The sequence below is a fragment of the Bacillus rossius genome, chromosome 2, assembly GCF_032445375.1.
Source record: "Bacillus rossius redtenbacheri isolate Brsri chromosome 2, Brsri_v3, whole genome shotgun sequence".
In the NCBI taxonomy this organism is placed as follows: Eukaryota; Metazoa; Arthropoda; class Insecta; order Phasmatodea; family Bacillidae; genus Bacillus; species Bacillus rossius.
In genome coordinates, this window is record NC_086331.1 from 107,995,723 (window position 1) to 108,020,947 (window position 25,225).

Below are 25,225 nucleotides of genomic sequence, written 5' to 3' on the forward strand. Positions count from 1 at the left end.
ATTTTAAAGGTCAAGTTGATTCTAAATGAGGACCGAGATGTCACAAATCCAGTATGGCGGCCTGCTTCTCGGCTCGTCAGTCTCAACCCTGACGCCGGACCAACCAGACTATGCTACGCACAATATTTATCCTACGTGCAATCGCCTACCTACATTTGAGACCCTGGCATAGATTACGACACACACAACATTACACTATAAGTGGCTACCCACAGAACGACACTCAGAAGCCATACTTATATTATTTTCGAAATTATCTGCAGTTTAACATTGTCCCGATGAAGGACGTTGATTCAGTTAACGTATTAATCTAAGTAATTTATATTTTTGCTTGATTAAACACTCAACTTCAGAGTGCATCATTTTATTTTCTCGTGGAAATCTTAGCATCTCATTATTTTTCAAAAATTGGAAAGTAGGGAATGAAATATAACAATTCACAATTATTAAAACCAGTACATTTAAAACCTTGAATCACCTTTATTCATGATATACACAAAAACTCAATTACTGTGGCAGGAACTCTTCAGATCACTAAAGATAATCTACATTTATTTTATAGAGAATTTTCTAATTTTTTGAAGTACCTTTTCAAAAATCTTAGCGTGTGCATCAACTTATTTACGTCCTCTTAAGATATGTTTTTTGTATGTTAGATTAAGTGTTTTTCACTCCATACACTACCTCTTTTTATGTTTATTCCACGCTTTTTAACCTAAAGTCCAAACAATATGTCTTTTGTGTGCAATAGGAGTCTGCTACCTGGTGTGTCTGCAGCTTGTATTGAACTTCATTCTCGGTGGCTTAATAAAAACGTTTATTGGCGAAAACGTGGAAACAGACAATGTCTAACTCAACATTATAATACCAAAATATTGTACTATTATTATTCTATATTACTCCGCTAAGCAACTCATACGAAATGCAACTCCAGTTTCTAAGACCAAAAAAATATAGTTTCAATTACTAAAGTGTCTATCAATCTTACGTCTAAGCATAGATTAGTTATTAAATAAGAAATCATGATTTCAACAGTTATCTTTTTGTCATAAAATGATTTCAAATTCAATGTATACATTTGCTTTACTAAATCATAACTCTTTAAAAATATTTGGCTTAACAATTGAGAGAAATTTTTAGTTTCGGGGAAAATATTATACTAAATTTGTGGTATTTAATAAATTAACATTTGTATTTTTTCTAGTGGCAACTGGTTGTTTTTTTCACAAATCCATTACACTAGTTGTATAAAGGCCTGCAGGTAAGCCTCCATAGACGATTACAGCAGTGTTTATGTCGTAGTTTGGGTGGTTTATTATAATGTTCGATGCGAAAATCAAAATACGGAAATGGAAAAAATTATTCATTAAAATTTTTCAATATGTGGTAAACAAAAGCGTATCTTAATTTGACAAAAGCACATTTCACACCCAATTACAACTGGCATGGACATTTTCTCGCATCAAGAATAAAGCACTAAGAAAATAGTATGAAAATAATTAATATACTGCGAAAAATCACGAAGAAATTGAAAAAATTTCCAAAATATATTCTACCCTCTGAACATGCCAACAAACAATATATACTTATCATCATCAAATCAATTAATATAATATGTGTTTACTAAAAAAATAACATATTCATAAAGTGTAAAAAAATTTAAGAATGTTTCATTTGGCTAAATAATTATGTTACTGGAAAATTTGTAATAAAATTACAGAAATTTCCTCTGCAAAATAAATAAGAGTTTCAATTAGCATATTTTGGTAGGCGTGTGCTTCAAGGAACTGAGTCTTTCTGTGGGTATGTCGTGGACAACTACCGAAAACAATTTTATAACTTGACAAGGCGTCTCATTCTCATTATGTCTCCTAATTTAATTCAATGTTACCATAAGTCTCTACGCCCTTAAATTTTGAATTTCTGCTGTCCGTTCCTAGACCAGAAGCTTGTAATCAAACCAAAATAAAGGAACTTAAACTCTTAAAAAACGTTTAATTTAAATATGCATTTACTGTAAAATATGTGAGCGTGTGCGCATAGTAGTTTAGGTCTCAGGAACATTATTTAAGTATTATGAAAAAAATAATAATTAGAATTCCATATATTCAGGCCGCAATTGTGTTTGCTTTCATAAAATTAATTTAATACAAATATTGATGAAAATACAATAAAACACTACTTCGAATAAATATAATGACAAGCCCCTAACACATCGCAAACAATTGGAGAATATATTGAAACAAAACTAACATTGGATAAAGAATTTCGCCAAACTTGACTTGAAATACACTATGCAAAAGTAATACTATTTATATTAAAATAAAATTCTCTATTATAGAAAAAGCAAATATTCATGAAATCTTTTTAGTATAATGTAGTATACAAGTATCAGATGATATTCTTGCCATGTAATACAAGGTCATAAATATAACAATGAAAGTTCTGGTTTATTTTGTTTTGAAATATTCTTTATAAAGAATGACATCAAAATCAAGGAAAATAATTAAATGCATTTGTTGATTCTGTAATCCACGCACTGAATGACTCAGCCAGTGCTGACTGTAGGGAACGAGGAGAAACAGTTAATTCAGTCTTGTGACGCGAGAGACCATTACACTTCGTGTTTGAGTAAAATTATTCTTGTGAGTTATTTAATGTAACACTTGACTCAAAATAAATAATTTTTCAGTCATTCGTTGCATGTTATGTTGCAATTAGTACTTTTTCGCGTTTTTTATGCTATTAGTGCAAATACGACTAGCAAACATATTTTTATTTAAATGTTTTTTAAAATTTGATTTCACAACACAAGCTGGATACTTTAAGAAAACCACAACTGTGGTAACTGAGTAACTAGAGGGATGTCGTGAGTATTTAGAATATAGCGACTGTGAAGCAGTTGCACCAACTTACAAATAAGACAAGAACTAGGGGCTCCAAACTTACGATAGAGCTTAGTTAATGGTGTGTTTGTTATTACATGAGTAGGAATTGCAAGCTATATTTGGATCGCCGTTTAAGGAAATATCTATTCTCTTGCAGAGGAGATTTCTGTTAATAATAGTATTTATAAATCATACTTTTTTTCTAAATTACAATTTTTTCGTAATCAAAATATTTTCATTATTTTTGAAAAAAATGTTTGTAAACTATATTTAAAATATATATTTCACTTTTTAATAAAAATGCTTTGATGGTGATAATGGTGATTATATATTGCTTGCAGGTACTCTGAGGGTTTAATATATGACAATTTTTCAATTTATGTGATTTTTTGTCTACATTAATTATTTTTTCCATTCTCTCTTTTCAGGTGCCGTTTTTGTTGGTGTGAGGGGAGCCGGTGCTTAACATGGTAAGACGGCACCGCTTTCAGAAAAACACAAAATGTTTATCGTCCGTGATAACTGAGTTTACATAATACTTACTTAATATTTATAACTGCCTCCGCTTTTAATGTATTTCATGTGTGATTTTATAGGTTACAGCAGCCCAGGTATAAACACTAATATTACTTGATCGGTTTCTTACTTTTGTTGGCAGTCTTGTTTTAAATATTTAAGATATAAAACAAAACAGTAACATCAGTTTAGAATAAAGAAAAAAATGCATAAGTTTACTTAACCTGAATTTGAATATGACATTAAATATTGAATATTTATTACCCTCAAAGCGTTAAAACTGTTACTGATATAAAAAATTATACTATTTTCTTTAAACAAATTTTTTAAGTACGTAGTCTACATATAATAAGATTCTTCTTCTCCATATAGTTATTTATATTAATAATTTTTTATATTAGAGATAAAATAAATAAAATATATAATGCTCCTAGTAAAATTTTAATTGGTCTTATTCAAAAGACTTCTATTTAAAATCACATTATTAATACATTTTAGGAATTTTCTCAAACCATTAAACGCTAGAATCTCAAATAAGTAATTAAAACCATAAATTTAGGTAATCAAAAATACATATGCTGATACTCACATAATTATGAAAAAACTGTAACAAATTACTTACGTTCTTTAAACGAATGATGCAATGGGGAATTTTGATTCAATACAATTTCTTGGACATACGCCATTGAATTTTTGCACTGTTGGTCATGGAAAAAAATTGAAGACCGCAAATTAAGAATTAAAAACTAACCCACAGATAACAAGCCGAACTCAGCTGATGTCAAACAGGTAAACCCAACGATGAACATAAACAGGTATTATCGACAACTCAACGACGATAGCACAGTCTGTTTGTGCCCGATGACGGAAAAAGATGCCGGTTCCCGAAATGTTGCAACTGTTTTGTCTTAGGAAACCTATTCTGTTCGTTGGTGTGGTCATCGTTGTATCTGTTTATCTTCATCGTTGTGTTTGTATATTTGCTGCGATGTCCAAGTCTTTGTCTACCTGCATTTACTGTTATTGTTGAAACTGTCTCGTTAGCCCGCTGTATTCGTCTGTACTGTTATTATAATTTCATGACTAAATTCCTTCCACTGAATGCTTGTGCTGTTTGATATTTAAATTTGAATATGTTCGTTAGTGTTATCGTCGTTATGTTGTCCATAATCCGGTCAAATGAGACCAAAAAATAAGAGTGAAGTTACAAAAATTCGCACCTAGCTGAAAATTGGTAGTATTGTTCAAAACACCATAATAAATGAAATCTAAAAATTTCTCATCGATCCGACACCTGGAAAAAAATTTACTCGGGGTCAAGTGTCACAAAAACGGGTTTTTCGCGATTTTCAGCACAACGGTAATTCTTACCATAAAATTTGCTCGGACAAAAATTGTATATCAGATAATTATCTATAAAACATGTCAAAATACGTTTTTTCCTACGAGCCACCGTTTTTGAGATATAACGATTCAAAACGTTGAAAGAGTTGTAATCGTCATATGTATAAGTACACCACGTATATACATCACTGAAGCTGTAATACAAGTAAAAATATTATTCTATCGGTCAGTGTAACTTACACATATTAAAATATTATAAATATGAGAATGTTGGGTAAAAAAAAAACAGTCCCTCATTTTATACGCCAGTGTAACCTTGAGCAACATCTGTCTCCTATTCAATTGTCTGCGTGGTTAGGGTCATATACCTGCTTTATCTTAGAATGCCCAATACATTCCATACTATTAGACTTGAGTGCCACTCCGGAGTGAAAATACGTGTTTATTCTAACCTATATTTTTTAACCTATTTCATGCTGTTTTGAGTTTTATAACAAAAATGTCAGAATATTGTTTTATTTGTGCTAAACTTTTAACTAAAGGTGAAATTGTTACTGTTGAACGTGGTATGAAGACATTAATCAATGCAAGTACTGAAAGAGCTGATGAATTTTCAGAATATCTTAAAGAGCAGAAATCTGTGACCATACATATGGAGTGTCGTAAAAATTATACTCGTAAGTGTTCTATTGATGCAGCTATTAAAAGACAATATGTGGAACAAGAAGCCAGTACATCTACTGAAAGTCCTCCTCGTACTAGAACGTGTAAGTGAATCAGCTTTTTGTTTTAAAAAACAATGCTTAGTTTAGGTCCATCGTTTGGTTTATCTGTTTGACATCAGCTGATTTTGGCTTGATATCTGTGGGTTTATTTTATAATTCTTAATTTGCGTTTTGAATTTTTTCCATGACAAAGAGTGTAAAACTGCAATGGAGTATGTCCAAAAATTGTATTGAATTCTCTAAAATGGTTTTAACCATTATAATTGAATTGTTGACCAAAATTAATATTGTTGCAACTAACAGGGATACTTATTATAATAATTTCCTTAATATTATTTCATTGGAAACAGTTTAGTGTATGTATATAAATTACATATAATAAATGACACATAAATTCACTTAAAAAAACTGTCTAAATCCACCTGAAAATTATCTTGTATTCACCACTTCATTTTTTGTACTTTTGAAATCATTGAATACTGAAGACATCTATATTGAAAACTTCATACTAATTAAAAATTCAAAAAAATATGAAGTATCAAATTCGAAAATTTGTCAAATTAAGTCAAATTGGTAAAAGAAATCAATCATTAATTCATTATTCATACCTAAGAGTTTCAAAATATTTTTATTATTATAAAACTAAAACAATGAATTCCTTTGAGAAATATTAATCGAACTGACAGATATGTTTAGAGTGGTTTTAAAGGCTGATATTTAAAAATAAATTAAAGCTGTGGTGTTATGTTTAAAAAATAATCTTATTTTTTTAGATATCTATGACTGACGATTGTTTAAAAATAAACTAAAATAAATATAATTTGATGAAATGTTTTAAATAAAGGTTTTACTAAAATAAGTCAAAGGTTCCAATGTTGATAAATTACACAGGCGTTAAAATAGTTTTTTTTACAATATTCAATAAATTTTATAGGGTATTTATATAATGAAATAATATAAAATCACATTTTTGTGTGAATCAAATTGATGTATTTTTGCAGCTTTTGTTTCTATTATACGGCATAATTTACAGCACATAACGAACTAATGTTCGTGAGCTAGTATTTAAAACATTATGTTTATTCTTTAAAAATAAATAAAATGTGAAATTTCAAATTTAAGTAAATAAAATTTAATAAAATTAATCAATATATACCTAACATTTAATTCTATGATTAAAAATTTTCATAATATGTGTTGACTTAACTGATTAATTTACAAGGGGGGATGTTATAGAAAAATTGGCTCATTACTTCAACGCTTGATTTATATAAATTAATATCATCACAGAGCACACAATGTTTCAGACACATCTTAAAACCGTATAGTGACCTCACTAAAACGTGTAAAGAACATTTGAGCTAGACTTTCAGTACTCGCTAATGATGTGTATACATCTAGCCTCGGTAAGGAACAAACTCTTGATTTCTTATGTTGCAAATAAATTTATAATACGCAACTCTGACTCGAAATTTAACGTATAATTCTTTAAAATAATGCCAAGCGTGATAATGAACGTAAAAAAGAATAGTTTCTTTTCAAATACCAACATTTTTGGATGCGAATCAAACCCATACATTCTGTTCCCTCCGCTGTAATTTTCTGCCTAAATCGTAAACGATGCTTGCCACCATAACCCGTAGATGGCAGCATGAAACAAACATAAATTTTAAACTATTAGAAACGGCTCCGATAAAAGCGAAAAAAACTTGGAAAAGTTCAAACCTCAGCTTTGGAACTGATTTTCTACAATGAATTTTATTAAAGTACTGCCCAGCTTGTTAAAATTTATCAAACAGTTAATACTATAAAGTTTCTACGCATGTTAGACTTTATACATCTATGGAATTGATAAAATCTTAACCTAAAACATTTAAAAACACATTATTTTAAAATTAAGTTTATTTTTGTATTTTTTTTTTGCTTAAACAACTGAAATAAGTTTGTAAAACCTTCCTACAAACAAACCTCAACCTTATTGAGCTGATTCAACATTATTATTATATTATGTTATTATGTTTTTAAAAAAGAAATAAAAAGTTTTTCCATTGACGAGGTTTGAATCACGTCAAAAATTATCCCTTGAACTTCTCAACCGCACGCTATTGCAAACTGAAATGAGACTATGTATTATCAACAGTGTAGTGCCTGTTTTCTTATGTATTTTAAAACCTGTGATTGGTTTTACTGTGACCATCTTAGTTTACCAAATATATATTTTTTAGGGTGGTTTCACCATCATAAAGTTTCATTTGGCATACCAATACGTTTGGTATGTTCCCTAATGTTTCCGAAAGTGACTATATACGGGTTGATGTTGCTACACCTGGGTCCGCCATCTTGATGACTTCAACACCGTGGTTACACATTTCCATTCATTCGACTTCTGTTCCATTTTTCACGGAATTACTCCTACCAAAATCCCGTATAGGTACCGAGAGCGAAGACCTACACATCAAACATTATTCTGCAACATTTTACACATGTGTCTGAAACATTTGTGCTACGTGATACCCCCTGATGTTCGACTAACAAAGATTTACTTAAAAGCTCACAGTGAATATAAATAATTGTATAATATTCTAGGAATCAGTCTGATAATCCTTTGTGTCACTCATAACCTGCGAAACTCTTCTTGGCTGTTTGTCTTCCCATGCAACTTTGATTATTCCTAAGGCGAATGCAGGATAGGAGAAATTCGTTGTACTCGTCAACCGAGAAAAAAGACGTGATCCACAAGTCCACAGTCCAATGTCTTGGGAACGGAAAGTTATAATTTAGTATAAACTATACATATGCAGATGAGAGGAAGGAAAGTAATTTGCTAATACGGGATCATGCACAAGAGAGTTTAAATTCTTCAACTTAAACATGTAGCAATCATTAAGAATATTGTCCCCATTATTGTAGTTAGTAGAAGGTATTGAATTTAGGAGCTGTATTCATAATTGCGTAGAAACATAGCCTAAGTTTTAGTCATATCTTGTATCACTCATGATTTTCTGTATTCAGAAGGCACAAGCAGCGTTGATTAGTTACGTTTGTGTTAAAATAGATAGTTCACTTTTAACATAGGTCGGGGTTGGTTTAAAGTATCACTAACTTGATGATTTATAGGAATATTAAAGTATTTAGTGAACCGGAGGCCATTTTGGCGTTATTTTAATATCTTCAGTAGTAATTATTTATTCTACATATAGTAACATTAATGTTTGTGCTCTCGAGAGCATGAAATCCCGAAATATTAGTTTCTAATGGATAGCATAAGAACGATTTTTACTGTAATAGTTGTTTCAAAAGCTACGTTATATTCACGACTGCCCAAGCTATAATATATAAGGGCAGGCATTTTTTGCGAAAAAAAATTCAACGCCTATTAGACTGCAACTCGCTATATCTTCCTTGTGTTGGAAATCTTTGCATTTATTGACCGAGCCACTCAGGACGTATTTGCTTCCATAGTGAGTTACTATGATTGGTGTTGTAACAGTAGACATTTATCTGAAATAACCTGACTCAATCACGAAACACAGACGATGCTACCGTGTTTCAACTTCCCGCTACTCTCGGAATCTTTTCGCGAAAAATGCATGACCCTAGCTATATATTTTTGTAAGCACTAGAAAATGACAGTTGTGTATGTTACGCACTTTACTAATGATTTACTGTTATTCTTAATTCTAATCACATTCTTTGATATATTTGCTATCCAAACTTCGTTTTCTTTCGTATGTTTTCACCCTCACATATTTAATTCAATTAACTTGCCAGCGTTTTTTAAATAGTTATTTGTAACATAATATGATGATACTTATTTCTATTCCTGTAAGTTAAAACTTATATGTACTACAAAAGATTACCTAAATGCATTATCAAACAGCTGATACTAGAAAACCACGAGAGAGAAAAAATAAGTTGCTAAACAAACACAAATGCTTTATAAACGCCAGGGAAATTTAAAGAATTGATGACTTGCCAAACCACTTTCGAAGCAAAACATTAAATTTTGCGTTTGAAATATTTGTAGCCCTTAGTAAGGGATTTGTACGTGATGTAATATGACCGTTACGTAAGAATGTTTAGACTTGATTTTAAATAAATATTTCCGAATGAAGCCCTATCTAACTATTACTGTTATGTTGTTATGTTGTTAATGGTTATATCATGAGTAGCACAGTCATTTTCGCCCGCTAGAACACGTAACTAAATATCAAGTATTACGAAATGCAAGTGTCATGAAACAGATTAAAAGTTAAAGCTGTTTTTACCACGTTAACCACGTTTTTAAAAACTCACTTTCCTGACTGTCTGTTTGATTGTATTTTCAGCACAAATTTTACAATCGATTTTAAACTAACTTCCCGATGAGCTACAGACTTCAAACTTTAAGCATAGCTCAGAACTGGGCGACAAGCTCACACAAGACTGAAGATAGAACATATTGATTTAAATCAAACTAAATATTCCATATACCATGTTTTGAAAACGGGCTTAAAAGTATAAAATAATTTCTCATAGCCCCATACAGATTCCTAACCACATACAGATTGTCCTAAAAATCTGTGATTATGAATTTTTAATATCTATAAAAATACCTGTAAGATTTAAAAGTAAACACGTGGGGCGCATGCAACAGATAATAGTAAGCAGTGTAGGAAATCGCTGTCGTTGAGAAAACCCACTCAAGAGTTCATATCATTTGCAGTGCAATAAAATTTTTACTGACTTTACCTATTGTATGCGCTCCATATCTTTCGTTTTAAATCTTACAACTATTTTCATATATATTAAAAATTCACAAATTAAAATTTTCAGGACAATCTGAATGGGGTTATGAATTTGTATGGGATTAGGAATCTGTATGGGGTTATAATCTGTATGGGGTTATAATCTGTATGGGGTTATAATCTGTATGGGGTTATAATCTGTATGGGGTTATAATCTTTATGGGGCTACGAGAAATTATTTTAATACTTTTTAGTCCGTTTTAAAACTCGGTAGACTAAAAAATGATTTAAATAATTATTCACGTCTGTGTTTCTTTTTAAGTAAACATTATCGCATAAAGCTTTCGTGAGCGCAGCAAGAAGATTGCTTCCTCACTGGACCAAGGAAAGCCGCACTGTGTAAAGCTCTGCGGGCACAGAAATGTGCACGCACGGCGAACTCTTGCACGCTTCGGCGCTGGCGGTAGCTGAAGGCCACTCCAAGTAGCTCGTATGCAATGCCAGTGCAGTCGTGAATGATGTCTTGTTTCTCTTGACCCATGCAGCCCGCGGCCTTGAAGGAGTATATTGACGTGGGAGGCGTATGAATATGAAAGTAAAATTGTTTTCAATTGATGCATTTTTAAAAAATATCGCGTCCTATGCCCTGGTTTTAAGTGTAGCCAATCATAGCACTTGTCGGGCAAAGAGTGCAGGGCATTAATGCAGTGGTGAAAATCGGTCACTTAAGGTCATTCACAGCATTGTCTATATGACGTGTGCTCCTGTGAGGTGAGCAGTTGCATGAATAAGCTCTTGTTTTAGAGGCCTTATTTGCACATTTGTAAATGTGAGAAGAAACAGTAAAGTTATATAAATTTAAACAAGCCTGTTACTATATTTTATAAATAAAACACATATATTATTTTCAAAAGTTAAAATACACTTGGATTATGTTTTGTTGAATTGCCGGTCAAAGATTTGTGTTTGTGTTTTATGTAAGATATGTGAAATTGGGTCAGATTGACTTAAATACGCTTCAATAATTATATGTACTTATGAGAAAAATAAAACTAATGTATTTTTACAGAAATAATAACGAAACAAAAAGTAACCCTTGTATAAGGCGTGGAGTAGAATTAGGTAGGTCTTCTGAGCTATCAGCATTTATGTTAATGGTTTTTGTGAGTTTTAGCTTTAAAAAAAAATTTAATGTAAAATTTGTTAAATTTTAGGACAATTTTAGTTATGTATATACAAATTACTAACAAATATCAATTGTAGTTGTTCAGTCTGATAATCTGGACTTCAGTTATAAATATGCTATTCGCATTTGATTTGATGAATAAATACTTATTTTTAAAACAAACTTAATAAGCTTTAAAAAATAATTATAATTATTTTAAGTAGTTAAGCGCAAAACTTATGGTTATACTTATAAATAAGTTCACTTCAAGAAATTGTAATTTATATAATAGTTATGTTTAAATAATTACAGAAATTAAATTACTAGTTTATAAAAGTTTGTTTGTCGGTGATCTAGTAACCTAATCGAATTTCATAATTCTTTTGTGCCAGTTCAAGGTGTTTTGTAGTCCACCTAAGACGCTGCATGAGTTAAGAAAAATATAATAAACCAAATTTAATGTAGATATTACATTTTTGTTAGATCAGGAAATGAGGAAAAGAATTTATCTATCATCAAATGGATTGGTTTTTGAAATATGTTAAAATTTTAATTAATAAAAATTTCAAATGCGTTTTTTTACTGTTTCCAAAGATTAGGATGGGAAAAGTAAATATTACCTGTGAAAACAGAAACAATTTGTGCTCTAATAAAAGAAAATGGGCGCAAAAACACGGTCCATTATAGCTTATTTCATACACTATGTCTGTGATTGTTGTTTTTTTACAACTAGATTTCTTTTCATCCAAAGTATCATTTAATGGGAGACAAATTAAACAAATTAAAATTTTTTTTAAGCGTTGCGTTTTTAAAAGTGATATAATATTGAAACTGGAAATAACCTAATTATGAATATATGTCTGGGAACAGGCTTAGCTGGGAGGAGTCGAGAGGAGCCGATAGCCATCTTGGATTGACACGTCACGGTGGCCATCTTGGATGAAATTGACCTTTGACCTAGACTTTAACCTACAAAATTTGACAAAAAAAATCTTCAAAATATGCCAAAATTTGCCCAAAATTTGCCTAAATCCACCAAACATTTCCACAGCAAAAAGCAAAAAAAAAAAAAAAAAAAAAAAAATTAAAAAATTAAACATTTCCCTATTTCAACAGAAAAATTCCCGTTTTGAGGCATGATTTCCCGTTTTAGTCCTCAAATATGCCAGCAGCTTTAAAATTCCGCAAAGAGACTTATTCCCCGGTGACAAGCAGCCCTAAGCCTCCAAAATCATCACCTCGACCATTAGGATGTCACGGCCGCCATCTTGAATTATGATATAACCGTTGCAATTATAGTTACAGCCTCAATATTGAAAATGAGTAATTGTTATACTATAGAATGGGGGAAAGTTTTTAAATTAAAAAATTGATTAATAAAATTTTAATAAAAAGTTTCACATTTTAAAAATTATGACGTCACATCTCCATCTTGAAAATGAGTAATTTCATCAAACAATTTGGGAAAAGAAAATAAAAAATATTTAAATACAATTTAATTAAAATTTTAATAAAATGAACACTTACATCATGGAGTACATAGTTCGAACACGGTGAGGGCAAAATAAAAATGGATAAGGATCCTTCCTCCATGGAAGCCACCGACAGACTGAACTCCCAGAACCAATGCCAAGATATATATTTATATATATCGCCAGCTAGTATTATGACATGACGTCCACCATCTTGTTTACGTCTGCTGGAGGCCACCATTTTGTTTTCGTATGCTAAAGCGAGCTACCGCCACATTACTTTAATTTTTACCCGCTAGAATGCAAGAATCATTTATTACCAAGGCGCTCGCCATCTTGTTGGCCATCTTGGCCACCATCTGGGAAATCTGTAATTTTTAACCAAGAAATTCAGGAAAATTCCAAAATCCATTGAAAAATTACTTATTCAAGTAATGATTGATTCGATTGATATACATTCTCGCTTTGATCCCTGGACTATGCAAAAAAAAAAAAAAAGAAGTTAAATTTAGGAGAAACACATTTATTCAATAAAATATGACAAAAAACCTAAAAGCTGCTTAGGTTCCTAGTCTACCAACCTCCAGTAAACTGATGACGAAATATTGGCCATAATCTAGAAATTACATAATAATTCACCTAAAAATTCGGAAAAAAATTTCCAAATTTCGTTAAAAAAAACACTTATTAAAGTAATGATTGATTCAATCGATATCCGTACGTGGTTCGATTCTCTACCAGTGATAAGAGTCACCAAAGTTTAAAATAAGTCATAAATTCTGTTTCCCATTACCATTTATTAATCACTCTACGATAAACGGCTTTATACGAGATACCTGTCTGGCGAAATAAATAAGTTGTCGCTGTGCCTACCATTGAAGGTTTTTTTAATGCATGAAATACATTCCAACCAGTTCACGTACAATGCTATACGTATAGGCCAAGTGTCTTCAGACCACGAGGCCAGGTCATGTACAATGCCAGATGTATAAGCCAGACGTCTTCGAACCACAAGACCTTCATTGATAGCTAATATAACATATTTCAAGCAGTCAAGACAAATTCTTCGAACTGTCAGACCTAAGGTATCCATAAAATCAATTAAAAGCAATTAGACCAACGGAAGATGTTTAAAGCTTACTAAAAGACCAAGAATCCCTGAAAAATGTTTTAACAAGACAAAAAGGTTTGAATCAGTAAATATTCAGAGCCACCACAGATTTGACTGTGCACATTTAACAAAAGACACACATTTAACAAAAGAAAATAACACTCAATACACACAATGAACTCAAGTACACACACTGGACACACAAACAACACACAGTACACAAACAGCAATCACTGGACATGCCATGAACACACAGTACTCACACAAAATGAACACACAGCACACATACTCTAAACACAATGAACACAATGAACACATAGTACACACACACTGGACACATAATGTACATACAGTAAACACTCAATGAACACTCAGTACACACTAAGTACACTCAATGGACATACAGTACACACACTGGACAAAAAATGGACACACAGCACACACATTGGACACATAATGAGCACACAGTACACACTCAATGAACACACAGTACACGCTCAATGAACACACAGTACACGCTCAATGAACACACAGTACACGCTCAATGAACACTGAGTTACACACACTACATGCAATGGACACACAGTACATGCGATGGACATCCAGCACACACTGTATGCACAATGGACACACAGTTCACTCACACATAGGGTATGCAAAGAACATGCAATATACACACAGGACGCGCATTAAAAAAAGGAAGCACATTTGGACAAAAATTCGATGTGGTGTGATACAACCTCGTCACAGGAATACGATCTTACCAATATACTGTAGGCTCCAAGTGCTTAAATTGCTCCAATACTCCAAAACTCCAAATGCTTCAAAGCTCCGATTGCTCCAAAGGTCCAATCCTCCAACAGCTCCATTTTTTCCTAAAGCTCGAACTGCTCCAAGTGCTCTAATTTCTCCACTGTCTTCATGTTCTCCAAAGCTCCAAATGCTCCAAAGCTACAATTGTTCCTACAGCTCCAAGTGCTCTAATTGCTTCAATGCCCCCATCAGTCTTTGGCTCTTGTGCAACATGCGCGAGTCGATTTATTTTCTGTTTTGGCCACCTACCAGTAAATAGCGCTGCCGTCGGGTGCCAGAAGAAACGTCGAGATATTGTTACACTTCACTCTCTCTTGATGACTTGTGTAACTGGTGGATCCTTTAATTTCAAAAGGCGAAATAATGATTACGTCTGGATATAAGTACCTCTATGTTTATTTATTTTTTGATTACTTTCACATAGAATAATAAACTTGATAAATTGATTGACAAAGATATTAAAATTATTAAATTATATTAACATGGATCTAAAATTACATTATCTAAAGAATGGGCCGGCCCTAATTAGAAAAACATTCATCATTGGACATAATTACAATAGAATCAGAAACAATAAACAGGTTAAGTTTTTACAATCCCAGTACGCTTAGACCGATTAAAGTCCCGAAAGAAAAATTTCTTGTGTGATCTTTTCAACGTCGTGATTTAATGTTATTCTGAAGATATAAAAAAACTGAAGGACTGGAGGTTTGATGTTCGCTGGCCGAAGTTGAGCTGCTAACGAGTTATCAGGGCGCCTTAGTCATCCTGATTGCTGGAGGAAGGACTCCAGGGTGGTGGTGTTAGGTCCGCATCCGGCCCTTGGACCCTGTCATACATGGAGATGGCTTATAGCGTCAGCCAGGGTGCGGAGCTCGCGAACATGCGGTTGTCGCGGACGTTTCCATGATTCAAAAGATAGAAAATATTATGAAGTATTATTAACGAAGCATGACTACTTCTACGAGGTACGCAGACTCACTAATTACTAAAGTTGTAGGGATCACATCCCTTGCCTAGCTGATTTACATCTTTAAACAACGACCAGAGTGAAGTCTTGATGTGTGGCTCGCCGACGATGAGGTGTGGTCAGTCTGCTGTCGCGGCGCTAATTAAGTTTTGGGTGGCGGTGACTCGTAATTAAATGACGAAGTCAATCAAAAGAAAGGGGGGAGGCTTCGGCTTCTGGACCGAAAGATTCCGAAAATTTCCGAGGGAGTGGTCGAGAAATACTAACTTCGATATCTCGAAGTTGGTGGTACTGGCCGATGTCAGCGCGACCTACTGAGGGGTGTCCGAAACAAGGAGAGATCGACTCGCACGAGGCGACTGCTAAATCATTGGTCTTATGGAACGGACTAGTGCAGCGCTCTGGTGGCTTGGAAATGAACTACGGGGCACTGTTTGTTGCGTGAGGCGCCAGGGGGCAGGCGTTTAGCAGGGATTCAAACACCCAGGGGAAATAACTCGCAACTCTGCCACGAGAGTGCGGCTGCGATACATTCGGACTGGAGTCGTGGCCTCGAGACAGGCTGGGGTTGTTGGCCGGCCATTGAACTGGCCCTGGTTCCCTGGAAAGGTCATAGGGGGGGATGGAAAATGTGCTGCTGCCAGTGGGAAATTCTCTCGGCAGCGGCCGACAATGTGTCGAGAGCTCGAGCAAAATGACCCGTGCTCGTGCCTGAAATCGCTCGCGTAAGGCTGGCTCTCAGAAACAAGCTGCTCTAATAGCTTGCAGGAGATAGCACTTCTTGTCACGGCTCGGAGGAAAATTACAGGCGACGGACGTGCACCAAAGGCGGGGATAAGACGATAGCACTTGCTGGGTCATTAGATGGTAGGCAATATTATATTTATGCTGGGAATGATTGGGGAGACAGGTCTGACAAAGATTAAGTGGGAGTGTACAGAAGGCGGAAAAAGTTTAAGTTCTTGCAGCAAAAGAATGACTGGCGACAGAATTTTTCAAAAATTAAAATTTAGAATTGTGCCAAAAATACTAATTGGCACCGCAATATCGAAACAGGTATTTCACGACCACTCACTCGGAAGTCTTTTGAACCTTTCGGCTCTGAAGCCGAAGTATCCCCCCTTTCTTTCTAAATCAAGCACCTGTTTTTAATTCATCACCACACCGACCTACCAGGGACTTATTGGCACGACGTCAGACTGACTACTTCGTTTCTCGGCCAGACCTTAGCAAGATTCAACTTCGACACGCCCACTAGGATGTAGTCGTCTCGTCAAGGGATGTTTTCTGTTAGTTTTTAGATAGTAATTATTAGTCTGTTTTTCAATGTAGAAACTTATATATTTTGCTAAATTTTAATAAATCTAAATTATGAGTGCTTCCACATCCCCCGTGCTTTTTTTTGGTCAGGATTTCGCGCGCATCCCAGCGGGACCACTGCTAAGCACAAGGAACAACGTCCTGTTTTGGTGACTTTTTGACACCCTCTTTCTCTTCTACAACGATCCCCGTTTTTGTGGGCATTTTTGTCCGTTTGACGACTGGCTGTGAAGCAGGTCTAATTCTTTTGGATTTGACTTGTTCACAGACATGGTCCCAGAGCCGGTGCCGACATTGCGGCCAAATGCTCTTCCTCATCTTCCCTAACCGAAAGATACTAAGGTGCCACCTGGCAGCCCGGCTACAGTAGAATGTATCACTCCCGACCAGCAAGTTCCAATAATACGACCCCCAAATTCTCCGCGACTTCCACAGCGTGCTAGTGCTATGCAATTTCTAAGTGCCAGCTAATGTACTATATATGTGGTAACTAAAGTGGGATAATTGCAGGACTTTAATTGTGCTACATTCTAACAATTATAATGCTGGTATTGTTTATTTTTATGTTTAACTATGGTGTAAGGCACCTCTTAATAATTAGGCACGGGCCGGCCCTAGAATAAGTTTTAACTTATTCATGCATTAGCCCCTATTGGTGTATTACCTCCATTGTAAAGGTTAAATTCTTAATGTATAAACCCATTAAGTATAAAATTTTCACTTATAAAGGTATTACCCTATATTATAAATTGTAACTTCTAATGTATTAGTACAATTATATATATTTTAAGTAGGTAATTAACTCCTTTACCAAACCAACTTATGATTATGAAGATGATGTTTTGTTTACTTTTGTTCAATTAACTATGATAGAAAACTAAATAGAGGCACAGTTATAGACTAACCTGCATTTGTTGTTATTTATTCTTTTAAAACTAAAGATCCACAGTCTCCCAAAATGTTTCCAGGGAGACATTTACGTTACACTAATGTAGAGAGAGAGTGTAACACAATGTTCAATCGGTAGTGACTCTGAATATTTACTGGTTCAAAACCTCTTGGTCTTTATAAAGCATTATTCAAGGATTATTGGTCCTTTAGTAAGCGTAAACTGGTTCTGTTGGTCTAATTGCTTGTAATTGATTTTGTGGATACTTTAGGTCTGACAGTTCGAAGAATTTGTCTTTACTGCTTGAAATATGTTATATTAGCTATCAATGAAGGTTTTGAGGTTCGGAGACGTCTGGCCTATACATTTGACTTTGTACATGACCTGGTCTCGTGTTCTGAAGACACTTGACCTATACGTATAGCATTGTACGTAAACTGATTGGAATGTATTTCATGCATTAAAATAAAACTTCAATGATAGGCACAGCGACAACTTATTTATTACGACGAACAGGTATCTTGTATAAAGTTGTTTTTTGTAGATTGAATGATTAATAAATTCCCCGAATGGTATTGGGAAACAGTATTTAACGTTTATTTTAATCTTTAGTGACACTTATCTCTGGTCGATAATCGAACCACGTACATATAATGATTGAATCAATCATTATTTTAATAAGTGATTTCTTTTGTTGAATTTTGGATTTTTTCAGAATTTCTAAGTTAACTATTACGAAATTTCAAGATGATGGCCAATATTTCATCATCAGCTTACTGGAGGCTGGAAGACTAGGAACCTAAGCTGCTTTTAGGTTTCTTTTCATATTTTAATGAATAAATATGTTTTACCTAAAGTTACTTTTTTTTTTTTTGCATCGTCTAGGGATTTAAGTGAGAATGGTTATCGATCAAACCAATCATTATTTGAAAAAGTGATCTTTTTGTGAATTTTTGAATTTTTCCTGCATTTCTATGTAAATAGATTTCCAAGATGTCAGGCCAAGACGGCCAACAAGATGGCACGCGCCTTGGCAATAAATAATTATTGCACTCTAATGGCTAAAAATTAAAATAATATGGTGGTAGCACCATCTAGCATACGAAAACAAAATGGCGGCCTCCAGCAGACGAAAACCAGACGGTGGATGTGATGTCATACTAACTGGTGATATATATGTACCTTGGCATTGGTGGTGGGATGTCAGTCTGTCGGTGACTTCTGTGGAGGAAGGATCCATCGCAATTTTTTTTGCCCTCGCCGGGTTCGAACCATGTACTCCATTTTATAAGCTTTTTATAAAAAATTTATATTAAATTTTATTTAAATATTTTTTACGATTTTTTCCTCATTTTTCTGATAGTAATTACGGATTTTGCAGACGGTTGATTTAACGTAATTTTTTTAAATGTCAAAATATTTTATAAAAATTTTATTATTTAATTTTTTTTATTCATTTAACAATTTTCCCCATATTTATAGCATACATAATACGCATTTTCAATATGGAGGCCGTAACGTTAATTGCAACCAGGGGCGCAACAACTAAATTTCCAAAAAGGGGGGGGGGCAATATACCTTTTTATAAAGAATCATCTATCCCCCCTGTTGAATCGGGGGGTCCGGGGGTCCTCCTGGGAAAATTTGTATTTCAAGGTGAAAATTGTTCTCTTTAAGCAGTTTTATTATCTAAAAATTGATTACACAGCACTTTCTTTGCTCCCATTTGCCCCCACTTCAAGGTTTCAAAGGGGGGCAAAATACCCTTGTCCCCCCCCCCCTGTTGTTGCGCCCCTGATTGCAACAGTTACATCATAATTCAAGATGGCGGCCGTGATATCTTAATGGTTAAGGTCATGAATTCAGAGGCTTAGGGTGGCTTTTTGCCAGGGAATTTAAGCCTCTTTGGGGAATTTTCAAGCTGTTATCATTTTTGAGGTCTAAAACGGAAAATTTTCCCCCAAAACGTAAATTTTCTCCTCGAAATAGGGACAAATTTTATTTTTAAAACTTTTCGAGATATTTTGATGGAATGTTTTTCTAAAGAAACTGGAAATTTTGTCCGATTTTGGTCAATTTTGGACAAATTTTGGCATATTTTGAGGAATTTTTCTCAAATTTTGAAGGTCAAGGTCAAAGGTGAAGTTTATCAAAGATGGCCACCGTATTGTGTCAATCCAATATGGTGGTCGGCTTCTCTCGTCTCCTCCAAGCTAAGGCTGACCCCGGATATACATTCATATACTACTTACCTAATTAAAAGTGCTTTACGCTAGACTTGTGACAACTTTGTTTGTGCTTAACGCCTCAGCGACTATTGGGTGGGGAAGGTTGACGGTATGAATGGCACTACCCCGAGAAAACCCACCCGCTCTCTGCAACATGGTTTCGCTTCCACTTGCGAAAAATCACGATGTGAGTCTGTCGGGTTTGGAACCTTGCTGTAGGGCGAGTAATGATAAATTATTTAATATTTGGCACGTTGGCAATTTTTCTTTAACGGCGAGCCAACCATCCCCTTTTATGACTTTTCAATTGGCACTCTTTTGTTTGATTTGTCATTTGTCTTAATTTAGACAGTACAAATTCCCACCCAAGTCTTACCCAGGACTCGAATTCAGAAGTCTTCGCTGACGCCATATAACTGCGCTATGGAAGTTAGGCTCAACCACGGTGGTCCAGCAACTGGTTTCTTGTTACGTGTTTACTGCACGTTGTGGAGTTTGATTGCAATTTAAGAAATGCATAACATCATATAGTTTGTGGCCAGAGTCAATAACCACTTCTCGTCTTCTAAGGGAGGCCACGTCCATGAAAATGATGTGCCCGATGTTTCAGTGTGCCTTGTTGCAGCCATCCTCAAGGGCGAATAACAACCACAGTTGTTACTGCAACATCGGGCACGCCATTTTCATGAACATGGTCTCAACCTAGAAGATAAGTATTTAAATTAAATATTAGTTGGAATACCTGAGATGTGTTTTGGTTGACCTCCACCACTTAATGTTTCAAATGTCAGTCATGGCTTGTAGTTTCATCGCATTACTGGACGTGACACAGGTCCTAACTTTGGTTCGACATGTGTGGACTGGTGTAATTATACGTCAGTTGCAGTAAAGAACATCTTAGTAAAAAAAAAATATGAGGCTGCAATGAAGTATGACTGAGACTGAAAGATGGTCTGATTTCAGACCATGAGGGAGAAACTCTGATTGCCGAGACTGAGACCTAGATTTTTGAAGTAGTTTTGGAGCATCCGCTAGAAAGTAGATTTCATAATATATTACTAACATATCTATACTTATTGTGAGAATAAATGCATTAGCTAGTATCAGGCAACAAACCAGCAAAAATTAATTCACCGTATTTTGGTAAACACATAATTTGTGGTATGGCTTACCAGAAATTTTGTATCTCCTGCTAATTTATGTAGAACATACACTTTTTATTACAAAACAGCAGTAAGCGTTTCTCGCAAAGTTTAAACATCTGTTACTGAGCAATTAGTCGTCAATTTTTTAAATTAACATTATAAACCTTAACACTTTAGATTTAAACCTCCCATCTGAGTTTTTTTTTTGTTGGTAATAGTTATGAGCTCACCCAACAGATAGCTTCACATGTCGCGCAAAACATGGTTTCAGTTTCCACTGTAAGAGTCGCACTTCTCTAAATCTACCTCCTTGTTCTATGTTGCAGACCAGAGGCCTCGTGACAGCCTGCAGGTGTTCCGCTTCTCGGAGCGCGTGATGCGCAGCAGGGTGGTGAGCGCGCAGCTGTGGGTGTACGTGCGTGGCCACGCGTACTTCGGCAACTCGTCGCGCGAGGCGCTGCCTGTCAGCGTAGACGTGATGCGGCTGGTGAAGCCGGGCGCGGCTAGCACCTGCCCCCCTGCCAGGCTGGACTCGCCCGCGCTCAGCCCAGTCGTCTCCGGCAAGGCCTCGCAGCCGCTAGGCCTGGGCGGCTGGATCGGCGTCGATGTGGAGCGACTCGTCACTGAGTGGTTCAAGCACCCCAAGGACAACTGTGGCATAGTCATCAGGGGCTACGACGCTGATGGCCACCAGGTTATCGTCATCGACCACGAAGAGGAAGATGGCGCGTATGTAAGTTCCCTTTTCCCCCTAGCATTTTTTAGATTCATTTCAACGTCAAGGACAAATACATCAGCTGGAGCAGACAGAAGGGGACGGTACTTAAGGTGTTAACTAAACAGTAGTAAATACTGCCTTTCCACGAACATTACATATACATCAAAGAGATCATTTTATACTACAAGTGTCTCCCTAAGAAAGAAAGTTTCATAAGCACACATGACCTTATAAAACAGCAGTAGGTATTTTTAAAAAAACTTTCAAAACTCTTTGAAACAATCCTCTCAATACCGTTTTACCTATCTTCGTGCAAATCTACCATCCATAGAAAGCTCATTATGTATTAGTTTAAAAATAAATATGAATTTATTTCACTACAACCCTGGAAAGTGATTACTTACGGAAAAAATAATAAGAAATCATATTTACAACTTTTTACTTAAAGTGAGTATGCACCCTTGAAAACAAAATTTTAAAACAATTATTCAAAGAAATATGGGACACTACTTGCAGCTGAGCAACGAATAGATGAATAATGTTTATTATAACTATAACGAACGCTGGGCTGCAGGTAAACACTCAAAAGTGAATAATTAAATTAAGGCCTTGGAAGCGTCAGCCCAGAAAACAAAACAATGACAACAATAATCACAGAGGTGCCCAGACGTCGTATAAAAGAATTTTATTTATAACCTCCTAGCAACTCTAGTAGGCTATGTGGATCGGGGATGAATACTAATGAAATAACAAGACTGGTGGTTTGATTTATATAAGTGCCCTTTTACTTTACTAATTTACTTTTGTTTTTATCTTTTAATTACATTGGTATTAAAAACATATTGATTACAAAATGGAGGGAGCCCCGGGGCAACAAAATACATATAAAAGTAACACCATAATACCTCTTGAATTTAATACTGGTTTTAAGTTAGCTCGCAGGCTCAAAAAAATTACATTGATATTTAATTAGGTCCTGTGTCCTGGCACCGGAGGTTTCGGTTGATTAACGTCCAGAAGAAATCATTTTTAGTAGAAACTCGGAGTTAAACTTGGAGTGGAGCTTGCACCTTGCAGCTAATTTAGGAACTTGGAGCTCGACTTGGAGGCTGATTTTGGAGCTAAACTTGGACCTCAACTTGGACCCCGCCTGCAACCAAAGTCCCAAATTACTTAGACTGGTTAACAGGCGGCTAAGCCTGGGCAAGACGTCATGTGGACTGTCTCGAGGCGTCGCCGCTGGCTGTAACTTGGTCCAGAGGCGTGCTTTCAAAACCCTTACGTATGCTTGCCTCCGAGAAATGAAAGTTGCTAGCAGTGGGGTTGGGGTAGCGTTCGCTAACGCGAAAGTCGTTCCGTTACATAGGGAAGGCGTGACGCGAACCGCGGCCGGGATGCTGCGATCGCAAATCGTCAGCAAACAGTATCTGTTTGAAGCCTGCGAACAAGCGCAGGTGCACTGGGTTGCACAAGATTACGTCGGAGTGTACAGTAATGGAAACAAAATTTAATAAAATAAAAATTACAAATTTATTATTTGGTTTTCTTCTTTAAAAAATTAAAAATTAAATTTAAATTCGTACATTTGTGCCTGAAAGTGGCACTGAAACGGCACATAACTGTGAGAATATTGTTAAAAATGTAATAGTACCCCTTTAGCAATAAAATATGTTTTTGCATGTAATTTACAACACAAGGCTGAACTAGGTTTTTAGTGTGAAACTATTATGAAGTTTTTAAGTACATCAAAATTAACAAAGGAGTGTATTGTTGGAACAGTTTAAGTTCAGACATTTTCGTGAAATGTGTAATTACGTATATTTCAGATGATAAATTTTAATTGTCTGACAAGTAAGTATTACTCAACTACATACAATGTGTAATTGTGGGGATGCACCAAGGGGTCACCATAGTAAATAAACTTTAGTACAAAAGTTGCAAGTAATACTGGGCCACTCATATATATGAAGGTATTTTCACTGTTCACAATGAGTACATCTGGACCAATGATTTTCAAGAATATGCTTGTAATTAGGCTATCAAAATTTTTGGTCAACTGAAAATATTTGTGTGATGTGGTTGGTCATAGTTTGCTTATACTACGAACACTTCCTACCACAACGACTGAAGACGTACACCAAGCAATTTTCAACGAGACTACCCAGACTTATAAGATAATAGTCAATAATCGTCTAGGCCCTATGTATTGTTCTACAGCATTATGGTGCATCCGCACAGTTTTCGAGGAATGTGTGAGTTCGTCATATCCACATTCACTGTCGCTAGATTGGTCGCGAAGGACCTGTGCTATGGCGTGCTTTCCACAAATGAAGCCCCTTGACATTTCTTGCAGGGCCAATGAGATCTGCAGTGTATGCGTCGTTGGCTGTCTGTCAGGATCTCGCCTAGCAGATAAGGCGCTGCTACACTCAGAACAAGAGCTATGCTTGACATGTTTGTCATCGTCAGAAAATGTATGGAAACCTGTGGTCGAACAGTTGAACAGTCTTTGTAAAAAGTGAGAGTAGTGTTTCTTATGGTAATTTGCAATTTTTTACAAGAAACATTTAGTAAAAGTACATAATATTGTATGTTCCTTATGCCATTGCATTATAATTCAGGCCTCTTGGTGTACCACCACAACTCATATCGCGATTAGTGTGTATTCTCTACCTATCATGCAATTTAAATTTAGTATGTAGCACATAGCACTTATGTGTACATTTTCCGAAAATAAAAAGTATCACATGTGTGTTAAGACAAAACGAAAATGTTTTGTTAATTTTTATGTGGCCTGTTTGTGATTGTATACAACTAAAAATACATTTCGTCATAGTGATATGAAACTAGATGCGAAAATGTAGTGGCACCATATATTTTATCACAGAAGGGGAATAATATTTAAAAATGTTTTAATTAATATAATGTCTGTAAAAGAAATGTGATGCCCCAATTTGTTGCTTAGCTGCTAGTAGAGGAATCGCCTACTAGGCATAATTAGTGTTGTCCGGATACAATCTCTATTATGTTTGTAAGTATAATATATATTTTCAATTTAATAATTATTTGCCCCATGTATGATATTGCTAGTCATTGTTTTCCTTCATTTGGTTTTGTTCAGTGAACTACATGCACTAAAATCCGATTACAGTAAAACTTCGACCAATCGTCACTCGTTTAACATCGATTACTGT

The 25,225-nt window shown here is 35.0% G+C and overlaps 1 protein-coding gene across 1 annotated transcript in view; it reads left to right on the forward strand.

The window, feature by feature from the left end:
- Positions 1–25,225, forward strand: part of LOC134528809 (growth/differentiation factor 8-like) — an 84,835-nt gene that overhangs the window by 57,599 nt on the left and 2,011 nt on the right. The window contains exons 2-3 of the mRNA XM_063362471.1: positions 3,317–3,358; positions 21,640–22,046. Coding sequence (XP_063218541.1) covers positions 21,690–22,046 — 357 coding nt within the window. The 5' untranslated portion in view covers positions 3,317–3,358; positions 21,640–21,689. The remainder of the gene's footprint in view (positions 1–3,316; positions 3,359–21,639; positions 22,047–25,225) is intronic.